The sequence below is a fragment of the Haliotis rubra genome, unplaced genomic scaffold, assembly GCF_003918875.1.
Source record: "Haliotis rubra isolate DU_JTF1 unplaced genomic scaffold, ASM391887v1 Scf7, whole genome shotgun sequence".
NCBI lineage: Eukaryota > Metazoa > Mollusca > Gastropoda > Lepetellida > Haliotidae > Haliotis > Haliotis rubra.
The window spans coordinates 2236670-2252335 of NW_025767412.1; the positions used below are offsets into that span (position 1 = coordinate 2236670).

The window sequence follows — 15666 nt, forward strand, 5'->3', positions numbered from 1 at the left end:
TGCTTTCACTTCCGGATCAGCTGTCGACTGAACAAGAAGTAAATAAAATGCAAGCTTGTTTACATCAGCCAATACCGTGACATTATTAGGATATCCATGTGATCATGTCATCTTTTGGTGTATGAGGTAAACACGTCTGATCAAATTAATTTGTTAAATTGCAACACATTTGGATATTAATTTAGCCATACAGTCCTCGGTATCACAGAGCTCGTCTATCTTTAGACTTGACATGGGATGGATTTCATGCCATTAGACAATACCATGTGAACATTTCCATATAGTATCCCTTCCATGAAAATTGATATATACTTGCATTTAGACATTGTGACTCGTTGGTTTTATGTATCAGTCTTCAACTGACAGAGGGCTAAAGGTATAGATCAGTATTCATTCAGAAATATATTAAACCTCCTACTTTAGTGTTTTTTAACAGTTTCATAGTGGTTTAACATGACAATCCACATAAAATGTGCATCGTATGCGTTTATGTATAGTCTTCAAGAAAACAAGTCAAAGTCTTCAAAATAATTTCGATACAGAATTTACAGCTGGTAGCACTATTAGACCAAATAGAAAAAGTGTTAATTTTCATGAAGCATGCCGTGGATGAGAGAATGCAGGGCTTTGAATGCCCCTGATGTTACTCACTGAGGCTACAATGCAGTGGAACATTTTTGTTGCCCTCTATTCTTCCCAATAGCTTTTTGTACACATAGATACAAATTACACATTATATATCCTGCCATGATGTAACATGTTCAGTTATCTTTTCTTAGTTTGAACTTCAGTTGCTGGCCCAAGATCAGATGGTTTGGAGGAGTTACATTCCATACCAAGACACTCAAGATTCAAGGTAAATGTGCTTTTTGAAGTGGGCATGTTTCCAAACAGAGACAGACAATCAAGAAAGACCTGATTCTCAAAAAAAGACTAAAACTCAAAATGGCAGAAGCATCGAGAAGTGCAGTATGTGTGTTTGGTTTTGGAGTTAGGAACAGAATAAAGAAGTTATCTTCCTGGAGACAGGACACTCTATGATATAGTGACAAGTATTACAGTATGCTGTCATCCTGAGTGAATACCTGGATAGAAGAGTCCCCAGCAATTCAGGCTTGTCATACAAGGTGACAAAGGGCATCAGGCACTGTGACTTGGTTGAGTGAATGTCAGTTTACCTCAACACAGTCCTGGTAGCCAAGTGGTGATGCCGAAGACCTGGGTTCGATTCCCCACATGAGTACAATGTGTGAAGTCCATTTCTGGTGTCCTCCGCCGTGATATTGCTGGAATATTGTTAAAATTAAAAGCTGCATAAAACCATACTCACTCAACACAGTCCAATGGTTTACTGTTGTCATAGGGTTGGCTGGCACCCACTGTTGTCATGTGGTTGGTTGGCATCCACTGTTGTCATAGGGTTGGTTAGCATCCACTGTTGTCATAGGGTTGGTTGGCATCCACTGTTGTCATAGGGTTTGTTGGCATCCACTGTTGTCATAGGGTTGGTTGACATCCACTGTTGTCATGTGGTTGGTTAGCATCCACTGTTGTCATAGGGTTGGTTGGCATCCACTGTTGTCATAGGGTTTGTTGGCATCCACTGTTGTCATAGGGTTGGCTGGCATCCACTGTTGTCATGGGGTTGGTTGGCATCCACTGTTGTCATAGGGTTGGTTGGCATCCACTGTTGTCATAGGGTTTGTTGGCATCCACTGTTGTCATAGGGTTGGTTAGCATCCACTGCTGTCATGTGGTTGGTTAGCATCCACTGTTGTCATGTGGTTGGTTAGCATCCACTGTTGTCATGTGGTTTGTTGGCATCCACTGTTGTCATGTGGTTGGTTGGCATCCACTGTTGTCATGTGGTTGGTTAGCATCCACTGTTGTCATGTGGTTGGTTGGCATCAACGGTTGTCATGTGGATGGTTGGCATCCACTGTTGTCATGTGGTTGGTTGACATCCACTGTTGTCATAGGGTTGGTTGGCATCCACTGTTGTCATGTGGTTGGTTAGCATCCACTGTTGTCATGTGGTTTGTTGGCATCCATTGTTGTCATGTGGTTGGCATACTGCATCCCACTGTTGTCATGTGGTTGGTTAGCATCCACTGTTGTCATGGTGGTTGGTTGGCATCCACTGTTGTCATGTGGTTGGTTAGCATCCACTGTTGTCATGTGGTTTGTTGGCATCCATTGTTGTCATGTGGTTGGGTAGCATCCACTGTTGTCATGTGGTTGGTTAGCATCCACTGCTGTCATGTGGTTGGTTAGCATCCACTGCTGTCATGTGGTTGGCAGATTCATCCATTTTGGTATGTTTGTTGTCTTCAACCACTGTCATAAGATTTGTAGGTATCTACAATGTTTGGTAACAGTCTGTTTAAGGCCCAACATGTATATTTAAACATTTCATGCATCAAGACCAAGACTGAATTTGATAACCTGAAAGTTTCCGAGGAACATATTCATGATGTTTGAACACTTACCATTATTTTCCAGTTTACCTAGAAACAGCAATGAACTGACAGTGGTTATATTTGTAATATCTTCCTGTAGAAATAGTTATCTCCCTTAGACAGTAGCTGTCTGCTGCTAACAAAATCACGTGAGTGCGTGAGTTAGTTTAGGTTTACGCTGCACTTAGTAAATATTCCAAATATAATCGAGTCTGGACCAGACAATCTAGTGATCAACAACAAAGTCACGGTAGGGGACACCAGGCAGAAACTCTGCTGCATACCTTGTACCCATGTGTGGATCTGAACCCGGATATTTAGTGTCACACACAAATGCTTGAACCACGCACCTGTCAACAGCACCTACATTTTGTGAAAACATCACATTATGAAATTTTGTGAGATCTAACATATCTCCCTATCCTTGTGATGAACAGTGGGACAGCTGTGGTGTGCCTGTGGTAGCTGTCCTGGGTTACCTCCCTTATCCATATCAGACAATTATGTAAAACTGAGTGTTCAATCATGTATGATTATATATCTAGGTTGTCAAATCTCTTTATTCCATTACTGAAGAGGCCACAGGCCTATAGTACAAAATATAAAAACAATAATGGCATACAATCACAATGTTTGCAAACGTTATTTTCTTTGTTCAAAAGCATGGTGGATATACATACCAAGTTTACGAATGTAACTTGTATTATTAGAGTTCATTATCAAATTAAATTTAAACATGGTAGGAAGTGAATAGTAATATTGTGGTAGATATTTTGTCCTTAAATCAGCATAGTAAGGACATACCCATGCTCATTAATTTCACCAAACATGGTAAAAATAAGACACCTGTGTCATATTGACAGCTCCTGAGTGAAGCCAACATACCATGATGAACTGAAATGCTGTTTTCTCTCTCACTCACTCACTCACTCACTCACTCACTCACTCACTCACTCACTCACTCACTCACTCACTCACTTACTCACTCACTCACTCACTCACTCACATCTCTACCATCTTTCATCTGCAGGCAGTAGCAATGGATCCAGGGTACATTCTGTGGGAAGCTGTCCGAACCAATGATGCTGATACAATCAAGCTGCTCCTCAAACCCGCAACTGATACAAACACAAACTGTGCTAAAAGCACCCTTGATTATGTTCATGAAGGCTTGTGTCCAATCCATCTGGCTATCATCAATGGAAACGTTGAACTCCTGCAACTGCTGCTGTCGTCTGGTGTCTCCTTGAGCAAGTTTCAGATCAGACATGCCCTGTCATACATATCACATGAAACCAGACTCAATGACAAACTCATCGACAAGTTGTCACTAGATACAAAGTTCCCCATTTTGTGTCTTCCTCTAATAACCAACGACCCCCACATCCTGAGTGAGCTTCTGAAGCACGGTCCCACTCTTTGTAGTGATGACAAAGGGGAGGTGTTGGGCGTCGCCTGTGTCCTGAGACGGCTGCCATTACTGCATATTCTATTAGAGGTAGGAGGATCGGTGTATCTAGAACGTTGTGAAGCATACGAGCAGTTTAGGCAGCAGTCACTTCTCCTCTTTGCTGTAGAGGACCCAGTTAATTATGAACTTGTGAAATTATTACTGGACAGAAATGTATCACTTGCTGGCCGAGATAAGGATGGGAACACTCCTGTACATGTTGCGGCAAAGTACGGAAGTGCGGATGTGGTGAAACTGCTCCTGGAGGCACTGTGGACGAAGAGAGAGTCGGTGTGCTGCGTCAACTCCAACACACACTCCCCATTCCACATTGCCTGTCACCGCGGACACCTTGGCGTGTTGAAGATTCTCATGGAGCATAAGTGTATGCGGCGATGTCACCCTCAGGGACGGAAGTATCTCCTCCATTCCGCAGCGAAGGCGGGGCAGGCTCACGTCGTCCAATACCTGCTGGATCTGGGACAGGACGTGAACCAGCTGGACAACTTCGGTAGGTGATGTTTAAGCACAGACACAATATAACTAGTGTTTCACCCAGGATCAAAAACAGACGGGGGCAACAGAATTTCGAAAGGCACACCTTATTCCAAAATGGGCATGCAATTCCAAATTTCCAAGTACATGTACATATATTCTGTTAATTTTTTTATGCATACGATTCTCAATGGCTCTAAGAGCACAGTTATTTCACTAAACTTCAACATGAAAAACCAAGTGTTATTAATATTATCAATTATTGTATAAAAAGAAGGGGAGGGCGCTGTGCCCTGCTAAAATTGTCTAGGGGAAACACTAGGAATATTAACGCATATACTTTATTTGTAAATAAAAGAAATGTATATGATTTTCCTATTTCCTTTGTAAACCCAGGTGCTTTGCAAAAGTTGTTCAATGCCAGCTTAGATTTGTGTTTGGGCTGCATGTTACCAGGATTTTTTTATTTTATATTATATTCATAATACATTGGCATGTTTTGTGTAATATATTGCCATTATTTTGTGAGTCATGTAGAAGTAAACAAGTGAATTAGTTTTGACAGAGTTGATGTGGCACCAGAGTTGATGTGGCACCAGAGCTACACTTTCACTGCTGTTACCTGAATTAAAGGTCACATGCAACGCAAAACACAACTTTGCAGATTCTGATACCAGGTACCTTTCAGTATGGACTTACAGTAACAAATTATGAAAAATGCAAATTCAACTTATAAAGTTGACAAATAATGCGATGAAAATCCTCCCTGCGAAATCAGAGTTCAAACAATTCACTAATTTCACCCCAGCTCTGGGGTGAAAAGTGGTTTCAACAGCTGTGCTGCTCTGCACCAATAGCGCATGCGCAGTGATTAGGTTCGAGCAGCTAGAACCGGGATGGTGACTCGTAAAAACACAGCAAGTGATGCGTGAAAGGATAATCGCTGTGGTCGAAGTTGGAGAACAAATGATGTATCTTGTGATTACAAGCATCTTGGGTCTGCAGTAATAAAAATACACTGGTCCCATACTTTTTCTTATATGTTTTCACATCTTGCTTTTTGGGGGTTGGCATATTTGCAAACCAAGTTTTCAAGAAAGTGTAGCATTAGAAAAACTAATTTCTTTGTTTAAAATTGCTCAGCTTGAAAACTGAAATGTTTTAATACATGTCTATGGAAACAGAGAAAAATATGTTGATTGTCATAAGCAGTCTCTGTCACAGACAAAACTCAATGTCTGTTTTATTGACACCCATGTGTCTGCCTGCCTGTCTGCTAATGACAACATGCAATACACAACTTCAATCATTGACCACATGCAATTTGAACTTGAAACGTATCAGGCTATACACCATAAACAAAATACATTGATTTATGGCTCGTGCACCCGAGTTCTGTCTCTGTCACATTATGTAATTACACAGACAGGCAGGTGTGATACTTGTACACATGACATGTTATTATGTCTGTGGGTTGCAAACAAACAGCATCCTTTTTTCTCGGATGACTGGATCGGACGGAAACCGGTGCAAACTCAGATTGTCAGTTTCAAGTCCTGCTTTGTACTTGAATGAACGACAGTTTCCACCCACACGGTAGTTCACCATCTCAGTATTTGTTGATTGGATCGAATGCAAATGCAGAAAAAATGAGCATGTATTTACAAAACCCAGCATCTCTATATATACACACACAATGAGCCCTCAGCGTATCGGCAAATGAACCAGCCAATGAAAGATTTTGTTACACTTGAGTGCACACCCACCCGCTCTGACTAAGTTCGGCCTCCCGATTGCTTTGTTTCAATGGAAGTAAACCCACGTACCAAATATTGCACTTTTGATTTGCGATTGTCGCTTATAATTTTGTTTTATTTGTTTTTTCATAATCAGCAATGTATATTACATGTCATGAATAAGTGATAATTGTGTTTTAATTATGTTTGTTTTTTGGGTTGCATGTGACCTTTAACAATTGTCTTGACAAAAGGTGAGAGAGGCAGGAGTGAATGAATGAATAGCTGATTTATTTATTTGTAACCAATGGATTACAGCTTGTGATGTTATCCATCAGCGAATTAAAGAAAGAAGCATTAAAGATAAGCCTTAATCATGTTGATGGATCTGTTTTTCGCACAGTTGTATAAATCAAAACTATTTTTGATCTGTATTATGATTGTAGCATATACAGATCATAAAGAAATATATTCATACTCTCTGTATATCAGTTTGGTCTTCTTGCAGCAAACACACCCCTGTCTCAGGCAGTAGTAAAGGCGAACAACATTGAGATCACAAGATTGCTACTGACGCCGGCGCCAATCCAAACATCCCCCAGCCACCCTACTACAGCATTATTATCTCCGCTGCACAGAAGAGCTCTGTCGAACTCGTCACTGCTCTCTTACAAAGTGAGTGACTGTTTCAATCATTTTTGCCTGACTGCCAACTTTAACAAGTTGTTTGGAGCTCATGTCATGGTTCTTTGACTGATTGTGTGTCTGTTCATCCAACTTGTTGTTTGTCATGGTTCTTTGTCTGTTCATCCATCTTTTTGCACTGAAAAAAGGGTTTTCCTTAAAAAAATATTGAAGGTTGCTCTCTGTTGCTTATAGGGGAATATTATTACTACTGACTTCATGGCTATTGACATTTTGTATTTTGTTCGGAACTGCTATCAGTTTTACCATACTGCCATTGAACTGCTGTCCCTCTATCTGGCACTGACGTTGTGATGACTTTGCAGTAATTTGTGTTCAGTCGTAAACTTAGTTGATGTCATGATCACACAATGCCATTTAGAAAGTGGCAACAGAAATACTACACAATTACAATTGTTTTAAAACATCAACTAACACAACATATGTTATTTTGGGGATTACACTTTCTCAGTAAAGTACAAATTTTAGTACTTTGGGGGGTTGAGTCCCATCCGGGATTCTAACCCACACCCTCAGAGTCAGTGGCTGAGCGGGTTAGGTGGCTGACTTTGTGTACTGGTGATTTGGTGCCGGACTCTGAGGGTGTGGGTTCGAATCCCGAATGGGACTCAACCCCAAAAAGTACTAGAATTTCTACTCTGTTGAGAAAGTGTAATCCCAAATATAACATATGTTGCGTTAGTTGATGTTTTAAAACAATTGTAATTGTTTAGTATTTCTGTTTGTTGGTTTCAAATCTTTTGTGTACAGAGTTTGTAGTAAACTGTTTGTTTCAATTTTGAAATCAACACATAACATTAATGCCAATTTCATCTTCTCACTCATCAGTGGACATATTGCTTGTGAGTGTAGATAAGGGCCATGCTTACACTGCACAGAACCAAAATGGCATCTGTGACAGATGGCAGAAACAGGATGTGTGAAAGTAGTAGAGCATAAATGTCTACCTTATGGACTTTGTTACTGTAAGAGTTGTCATACTTTGAAGAGGGCATAGGGGACGGAACTATATTAAGGTTCTGCTATGTAGAGTTACATCCCTTGGGCATGTCAAGCATCCCTGTTTCCCTGGATTATGTCAGTACCATAACCATGCTAGTGGATTTCATGTGGAGAAATGTCATGTACATTCAGTTCAGCTTTTCTCCCACAACTGGTTAACACGCAGTGATATGACTGAAATACTGAAAAGTTCTGTATGTGTCACAGATGGTGCCAGTGTCAACAGTGTGGATATCCTCGGCTATGCTCCAATCAGCTATGTGTCTGCAAGACGAGACTCGCCTGAAGGTAAATCATCGACTTTACTAATTTGTTTATGAACATTCACTTATACAGTTGGTACCATAGACAGACACTGTTGTTAACATACTGATACAGCGTGTCGCCATATTCCAAAACGCTTGGTGACGTAAACTGACACAGTGTTAACATACTGATACAGTTAACATATACTTACTTTTGTTAACATACACTTTGATACTTTGTTGGTTATTTCATTTTCCTTTTTCCTTTTTCTTTGTCACATATGTTTTTGTGTTATTCATGCTCCAAGTTATTATGCCAAGTTATTTTTGGGTTGTGTCGTACCTCATATAATCGAAGTAGTTATGTATGCCCCTTCATAGGCAGATCCAGAGGAGGGGTGCAGGGGTGCGCTACCCCCCGTTTTGCCCTGAAAGTTTATTAAATGACTATTGAAACTCTGGTGAAAATGAAGTGTGCACCCCTCCTTTGCTCAATAGTGTGCACCTCTCTCTCTCTCTCCACCCCCACCCCCTTTCTAAAAAGCTGTATCCGCCCCTGCCCTTCATCTTGGACACAACAGTGTTTGACTGTACACTGGTTCAGTTGACATCTACTGCTACACAAAAACCTACCAATACACCCAATACTTACTAGGGCTCAAATAACTGTTTACCAGGATGAGTAACTACTGGTTTATTTTGTCCAAGAATTCATCAAAATCCTGGCCAAGTTTGGAGCCAAAGTGGACCATAGGCACGGTGATGGGAGTACATCACTACACCGAGCTTGTGCAGATGACAATCTTCCAGCTTTAACTAGTTTGATCCAGCATCAAGCTGACATCTCCAGTCGGAACCGGATTGGGAAACAACCTATGCACTTTGCAGTATCTGAAGGTACGGAATGGGATGCATGGATGCATGATTGGCTGGCATCTGGATCAGCATGCATCTGTGGGAATGTTCATCTTTACCATCAGTAATCAGTCCTTCAGTTGCTGGCGATCTGTACCATGTTGTTATGTTGTGTTGTCCTGAATAGTGGCATCATTTTAAAGTTACATACTAGTTTGACTGACTGACTGACTGAGTTTGGTTTTACGCTGCTTTTAGCAATATTCCAGGCACATCACGGCGGGGGACACCAGAAATGGGCTTCACACATTGTGCCCATGTGGGGATTCGAACCCGGTCTTCGGCGTGACGAGCCAACGCTTTAACCATTAGGCTACCCCACCGCCCCCATTCTAGTTTGAAATCTCTGTGATTTTCTAGTTGTTTTATTTCCTCTGTTGAAAGATTTTATGATATAATGTTATATATTATCAGGGTATGATCTGGTTTAGTCACAGAATACCTGAAATATTGCCGATGTGTCTATAAATCTTAACTCACACATTCTGTATGATAATGTTAGTATTTGTTACGAGAGATATAGAACAAGCTTTTATGCCAGATTTCACAGGTTGAGGGTCTGTAAGGAAGCCTAGTGGCTACAGCAGGTGCTCCTCGTGGCTGATGCCTGGGAGCAATTCCCAACATGGGTACAGTGTGTATTGCCTGGTGTCTCCCCACCATGTCACTGAGGATTGTTTAAAGCGACATTAAACCATAATCCTCATTCTTTTATGGGATGATCTTTAGTTTAAAAATATTGTGTTGGAAGGAATGCTAAATATGACCGTGGTGGAAATTTTGATACATGTACATCCAGCGTTTTATCTGGATTGAAAAGTATAGCCCTGTTCCAGAAAGTGAGAAACTGTATTCTGTTCCAATCTGTATTCTGTTGCTATCAGGGAAGTCTGTACATCATCAAGTCTTGTCAAAACAAACAAACAACACAATGATGACCTCGTTCCACAAGGCAAATGTAGCACTACTGTTGTCGTAAGTTTATGGGAGATATTCCACTAAGCGATCATACCGCTGAAGTGATCGTAACTCCCATATTTTAGGATTGATTGGCATTGCTGTATGATGGCATTGTGGAACTGGGCCCCAATCCTCCATGTAGTGATTATTTCTGACAGAAGTCTGCTGGTATATTTCCAGAGAGTGCCAGGATTCTACTAGACAATGGTGCTGAACTGGATGTGGAGGATGAGATCGGCTACACGCCCCTGATGAGTGCATGTCGACACAAGAATATTGTTGTTGCCCGTTTCCTCATCCGGCAAGGAGCCAACATCAACAAGACTACTGTCAATGGTGTTTCTCCTCTTGCTCTTGCGATAGGCCATGGTAAGATTCAACCACGAGAGACCTCTTTTACTCTTTCTCTCTCCCACTCTCTCCCTCCCCCTCTCATCCTCCCTCCTCCCACTTTTCTCTTTCCCCCCCCTCTCTCTCTCTCTCTCTCTCTCTCTCTTTGAAGTAATACAATGAATTGCATCAGAGTGACTTGCAGATCATTGTGACATTACAATTAAAAAAAATGATGACCTAACCAAGCTGTCTCAAAAACTGGTTAGCTGCATATTTAACTCATTAAACTTTGGGTTGACAATTAAATTCTCACATTCTCATCTTTTGATATCATTTTTATCAACACTAATCAATAAAATTTTAAAACATGCCTTGAACAGGTGAAATTCTTTACGTCCTCACATCTACATTTTCAAAATGTCGTCACATACCCTTGTGTTTCAGATTTGACATCCCTTGTCCGTGAGCTGGTCCTAGCAGATGTAAAAAACATCAACACACCCGTGTTTGGACATTTCAGCAACATGTTAGAGCTGGCGCTGTGTCTTGAGTCGAACCCAGCAATCTGTGATATCCTGCATGCTGCCGGCACCTACCTCCGACACACGTTCTCCGAAGTGTCCCCGGAACTGTGTCCTCAGGATTACTTGAACATCCCCCATTGTCTCGGTGTCTACAAGCCCTATGTTTCACTCAGTCTCAATGGGATGTCGTGGGCCGAGTTCCTCGCTGAGCTCAACATGAAACTGGACATTGATAAATACAGAAGTCCACTTTCACTGCAGCTGCGATGTGGCCAGTTCCTCAGGTGGCATTTCAGTAATGATTGTCGGGAGATCCGTCGGCTGCCTCTGCCAGAGACCATTATTAATGGAGTGCTGTTACTGGCATGATGTTGTCACACTTGTAGCCAGGGCCTGCCAAGCGCACAAATACACCTAAGCTGGACAATGTCTACCACACACATCACAGTGGTCTCTTTAAGTGCGGAATTGGTTTAAAGGGAATCCTCTTTATAGGGAGGTACGGGTGTCCCGTGGTTGTTTCCTAGATATAGGGTGGAACAGGTGCTTTGTGATTGTTGTCATCTCCTTATGATCAGGAGGTAAATGTTGGCCTGTGGTCTTCTCCTTATGATCAGGAGGTAAATGTGGGCCTGTGGTCATCTCCTTATGATCAGGAGTTAAATGTGGGCCTGTGGTCATCTCCTTATGATCAGGAGGTAAATGGGGGCCTATGGTCATCTCCTTATGATCAGGAGGTAAATGTTGGCCCATGGTCATCTTATGATCAGGAGGTAAATGTTGGCCAGTGGTCATCTTATGATCAGGAGGTAAATGTTGGCCTATGGTCATCTTATGATCAGGAGGTAAATGTGGGCCTGTGGTCATCTCCTTATGATCAGGAAGTAAATGTGGGCCTGTGGTCATCTCCTTATGATCAGGAAGTAAATGTGGGCCTGTGGTCATCTTATGATCAGGAGATAAATGTGGGCCTATGGTCATCTCCTTATGATCAGGAGGTAAATGTGGCCCTGTTAATATGGCCTTGTAATCCTACATTCAGGAGTCAGTGTCAGCCAATGGTTGCCTACTTTGGTTATCTCAGCCAGATATGATTTTGAATTGACATTGAGCCAATGATAATAGGAATTAGTTATGTTCACACAGAAAGAACCCTTCCATAGAAATATCATGATACATTTTTACAACTTAATATAAAACAGTTGTTAGTTGTGTGTCTACGATGGTAATGGTCTACAAGACTAAACCAACCATACGTGTGTGTGTCTATATGTGTGTGTGTGTTGGATTAGGGGCGGTGGGGTAGCCTAGTGGTTAAAGCGTTGGCTCGTCATGCCGAAGACCCGGGTTCGATTCCCCACATGGGCACAATGTGTTAAGCCCATTTCTGGTGTCCCCCGCCGTGATATTGCTGGAATATTGCTAAAAGCGGCGTAAAACTAAACTCAGTCAGTCAGTCTGTCAGTTTGTTGGATTAAGCACTTCATGTTTCTGTTTGGGTGTGAGAATGACCATAGCTTGTGAATGTCAAGGTGTCCATCCCATATAAAGTATACTTTTTGTTTTGGAAATATTTACCTTCCAAGGTAATTTGTGATATGTAACGTAGCATAGAGCAGATGTTGTGATACGTGTCATATCACAGGTCGAGTGTTCCCCTCACAACTAATGTCAAGTAGGGCAGCTTTTGTTGTGATCTACAATATATAGCCTTCACTTATGGACTGTACTTTATTACAGAACTCAGTTTTCAGTAAATTAGAGAGTCAAGCATATTTTAACAATAGATGGAACAAGAATCTGTATCGAAAGGTCACACACAGCAATAAGAGAAGTTGTTATCCATATAGTTTGTGAATATTGAACCATCCTATCATATACAATACAAATCATATGTGAAACCAATCATATATGAAACCAATCATATATGAAACCAATCATACAATACCAATCATATATGAAACCAATCATATACAATACCAATCATATATGAAACCAATCATATACAATACCAATCATATATGAAACCAATCCTATATGAAACCAACCATATATGAAACCAACCATATATGAAACCAATCATATATGAAACCAACCATATATGAAACCAATCATATATGAAACCAATCATATATAAACCAATGTTAGAAACAATGCAATATACTGTGAACCATATGATCCAGGGTACCAACCAGTAGTGATACTCTACCAATGAAACCAATCATATATTTGTTAATGTAGTCCACACCAGTAGTGATACTGTCCAATCATATATAAAAGTGTTAGCAATGCAAGTGAAAATGTCCAGAGTACCAATGAAGGTTTGTTAATGTAGTCCGACACCAGTAGTGATACTGTCCACACTTCATCTGTATTCACCCATTATTGTAACAACAGTCTTTGGGCAATTACTTTTGTCATCTCTTAATGTGTATGGTCTACACAATCTTAGCCCTTTAATGATCATAACTCTTAGTTAAGACTAAAGAGTGGATTAGTTTATAAACCTTTACCTCGTGTCTTCTTCGTGTAATGGCCCATATAAACAAGAAGTTGTTTTCTGGATAGGAATAGCTGTGTGCACTATATACCTGACAATGTAACTTTTTTCTGACTCAGATTGCAGTGGGCTGTGGGGTAGCCTCATGGTTAAAGCATTCACAGGTCATGCTGACATTGTATATGGTGCAATGTACAGTGAATGTATATGGGAACAGTTCTGTGCCCTGATATTACGGGAATATTGCTAGAAGCAGTGTATTATCATTTATAACCCACTCACAACTTGTTATTCACATTTGTAGGATGACACTCTTAGATACCAGTGTGCAATATACTACTCACACTTTGATAAGGATCACAAAAATTCATGACTTTACTTAAACGCAGATTTATCATTTGAAATTGTATCCATTTAAAACTGGATAAATAAAAATAAAATAACCCCTCTTTAGGCAGACAGCCACTGTATTCTAACCTTATGCACTTGATACATGAGTAACCATAAAAATGGTTTTCATGGCACCAATCAACCATTTTGCAAATCATGGAATGCGTCATAGACAAGTACACAACACCTGTCAACAGCAGGTATGGGATCCACAAGATGCAGTGACATACTGAAACCTAGGAACCATGCTTACAATAAGCTTAGATATTTAAACCAAATTAGACCCCACATCATAGTTTTCTGATGAATCTATGATTTGATCCTTAGCAAAGTGTGAATAGTATATGTCCGGTCAGTGGTCAGTGACGGTAAATACCCTTGTCCCATTCACAATAACACATTCATTTTGAGACTCAAATTACACAATGCTGAAACTTGTCCAGTCATATTACCCTCATGAATTTCTCTGCTTGGAGATAAAAAGGATGGAGTTTGTAATGTCACTTCCAAAAAGAAGCTATGATTTCACTGGGTCCAGGATATTTATCGTAATGGAATCAAGATAAAATATACTGGATAAGTGAAGATGGTCATATACATGTATTGATATATGTGTACTGTTTATGTGTTTGTTTCACTCTTTATCTAGCACATTTATTTATTTTATTGTATATTTGTCAGATACACAGGTTTTGGTAATGGACATTAATGAATGATCATGTATTTGTCTACAATAAAACCTTGTACATTTGTTTGTTGTTGCATACAATACAGTGCAATATTCCACTTATATCTTGGTGGGTATGTCCTAACAAGATAATCTGGTGACTGGTAACAGGGCAACGATAAATGCCATCAGGGTGCAAAGACATGCCATTAGCCAAGTCAGTGACCCGGACCACCCAGTCGATAATGCTGCCCTGAAGACAGGCATAGATCTCAGGGGCCTTGTTCTAACCTACAATCGCAGCTGGGTCCATATCTATTATTTATTTATTTATGTAAAGGGGAGGGTTATCTTCACTTCGAGTCAGTTGAACCCTGTGTACACCCACATGCTCCACACTTGATGGCTGGAAGTAATGCAACAAATTAAGGAGAATCATCCAAGGGATTGCAAGACCACTAAGTGCCCTATAGCTTGTGGAACAGACACCAGGTGTTTTACCATACATCATGGTGTTGAGGACAAGGTGATCAGGGATAAGAGTGAACAAGGTGATCGACTCACTTTGACATCCTCGATAATCTCCAGGGTATACATTTCAACAAATATCCACAAGTACCCTAGTACCCTGGATGCATTATAGCTCAGCAATAATTGTATTACCTCCCCTTGCTGTCTTTTTATCCAATCAGGTGTCTACGCTGGGAAGTTGAGTGCACCAATCACAAGGCTTCTATCATAACTCACTTTCGCTTCTTTTATCTAACCAAATAACCTTAGCAACACAATTGTTGCAGAGGTACTCTGAAAGAGGTAGGAGTCCTTGCATATATTTTTTTAAGGTCTCGGACCTGTCAATTATTTTCTGTATGGTTTTTCCCCAAAATCTAAGTTGTGCACAGTGACCACAACTTCGCGGTTGCAGCTGCCATCTTTGTTGACACTAGCAAGCTCAGTTGTAACAGCTTATATGATTGGCTACTGTGAGAAGGTGGAGCCAGCAAAGGGAGGTAATACAATTATCAGGCCAGGTTATTATCAGGTTTCCAGTAGAGATTTATCGGAAAGTATAACCTGGAAATAATCGAGGATGTCACTTTGCATAATATGATCCATATTGCTCAAAATACAGAAGAGGACTCGGGAATCATTGCTCTTTACCAGTCAATAATCCCATCCATGTACCCTTGTGTAAGTGTATGAAGTTAGATGTAAACGATGTCACCCAAATGTAACAGCCAGTGATGAGGCCATATGTAGATCTATATGAATGCAGCTTGATGTG

At 40.6% G+C, this 15666-nt stretch overlaps 2 protein-coding genes across 3 annotated transcripts; both read left to right on the plus strand.

Moving 5' to 3' along the window:
• Positions 1-9: 9 nt before the first annotated feature.
• Positions 10-10260, plus strand: LOC124258614 (ankyrin-1-like). 2 transcript variants are annotated; one of them, XM_046692678.1, is made up of 7 exons: positions 10-126; positions 780-856; positions 3490-4420; positions 6649-6815; positions 8055-8135; positions 8801-8989; positions 10148-10260. In XM_046692678.1, the coding sequence occupies exons 3-6, from the start codon at positions 3499-3501 to the stop codon at positions 8906-8908; spliced, it is 1278 nt and encodes a 425-aa protein (XP_046548634.1). In that variant the 5' UTR covers positions 10-126; positions 780-856; positions 3490-3498; the 3' UTR covers positions 8909-8989; positions 10148-10260. The 2 variants fall into 2 exon arrangements, with proteins under 2 accessions (XP_046548634.1, XP_046548635.1); XM_046692679.1 differs by having other exon boundaries at positions 792-856.
• LOC124258591 (ankyrin repeat and SOCS box protein 18-like) lies at positions 9633-12133 on the plus strand. Its single transcript, XM_046692657.1, has 5 exons — positions 9633-9636; positions 10148-10336; positions 10745-11561; positions 11670-11747; positions 11820-12133. Exons 1-3 carry the CDS (start codon positions 9633-9635, stop codon positions 11191-11193), a joined length of 642 nt encoding a protein of 213 aa, XP_046548613.1. The 3' UTR covers positions 11194-11561; positions 11670-11747; positions 11820-12133.
• The last annotated feature ends 3533 nt before the right edge of the window (positions 12134-15666 follow it).

What these genes read in the sequence shown, in the direction of transcription:
- LOC124258614 (XM_046692678.1), top strand. Translation starts at nt 3,499, where the DNA reads ATGGATCCAGGGTACATTCTGTGGGAAGCTGTCCGAACCAATGATGCT. An exon ending in CGTCACTGCTCTCTTACAAA is followed by an intron (nt 6,816 to 8,054) that starts GTGAGTGACTGT and finishes TATGTGTCACAG; the next exon opens with ATGGTGCCAGTGTCAACAGT. An exon ending in AAGACGAGACTCGCCTGAAG is followed by an intron (nt 8,136 to 8,800) that starts GTAAATCATCGA and finishes ATTTTGTCCAAG; the next exon opens with AATTCATCAAAATCCTGGCC.
- LOC124258591 (XM_046692657.1), top strand. An exon ending in TGCTCTTGCGATAGGCCATG is followed by an intron (nt 10,337 to 10,744) that starts GTAAGATTCAAC and finishes CTTGTGTTTCAG; the next exon opens with ATTTGACATCCCTTGTCCGT.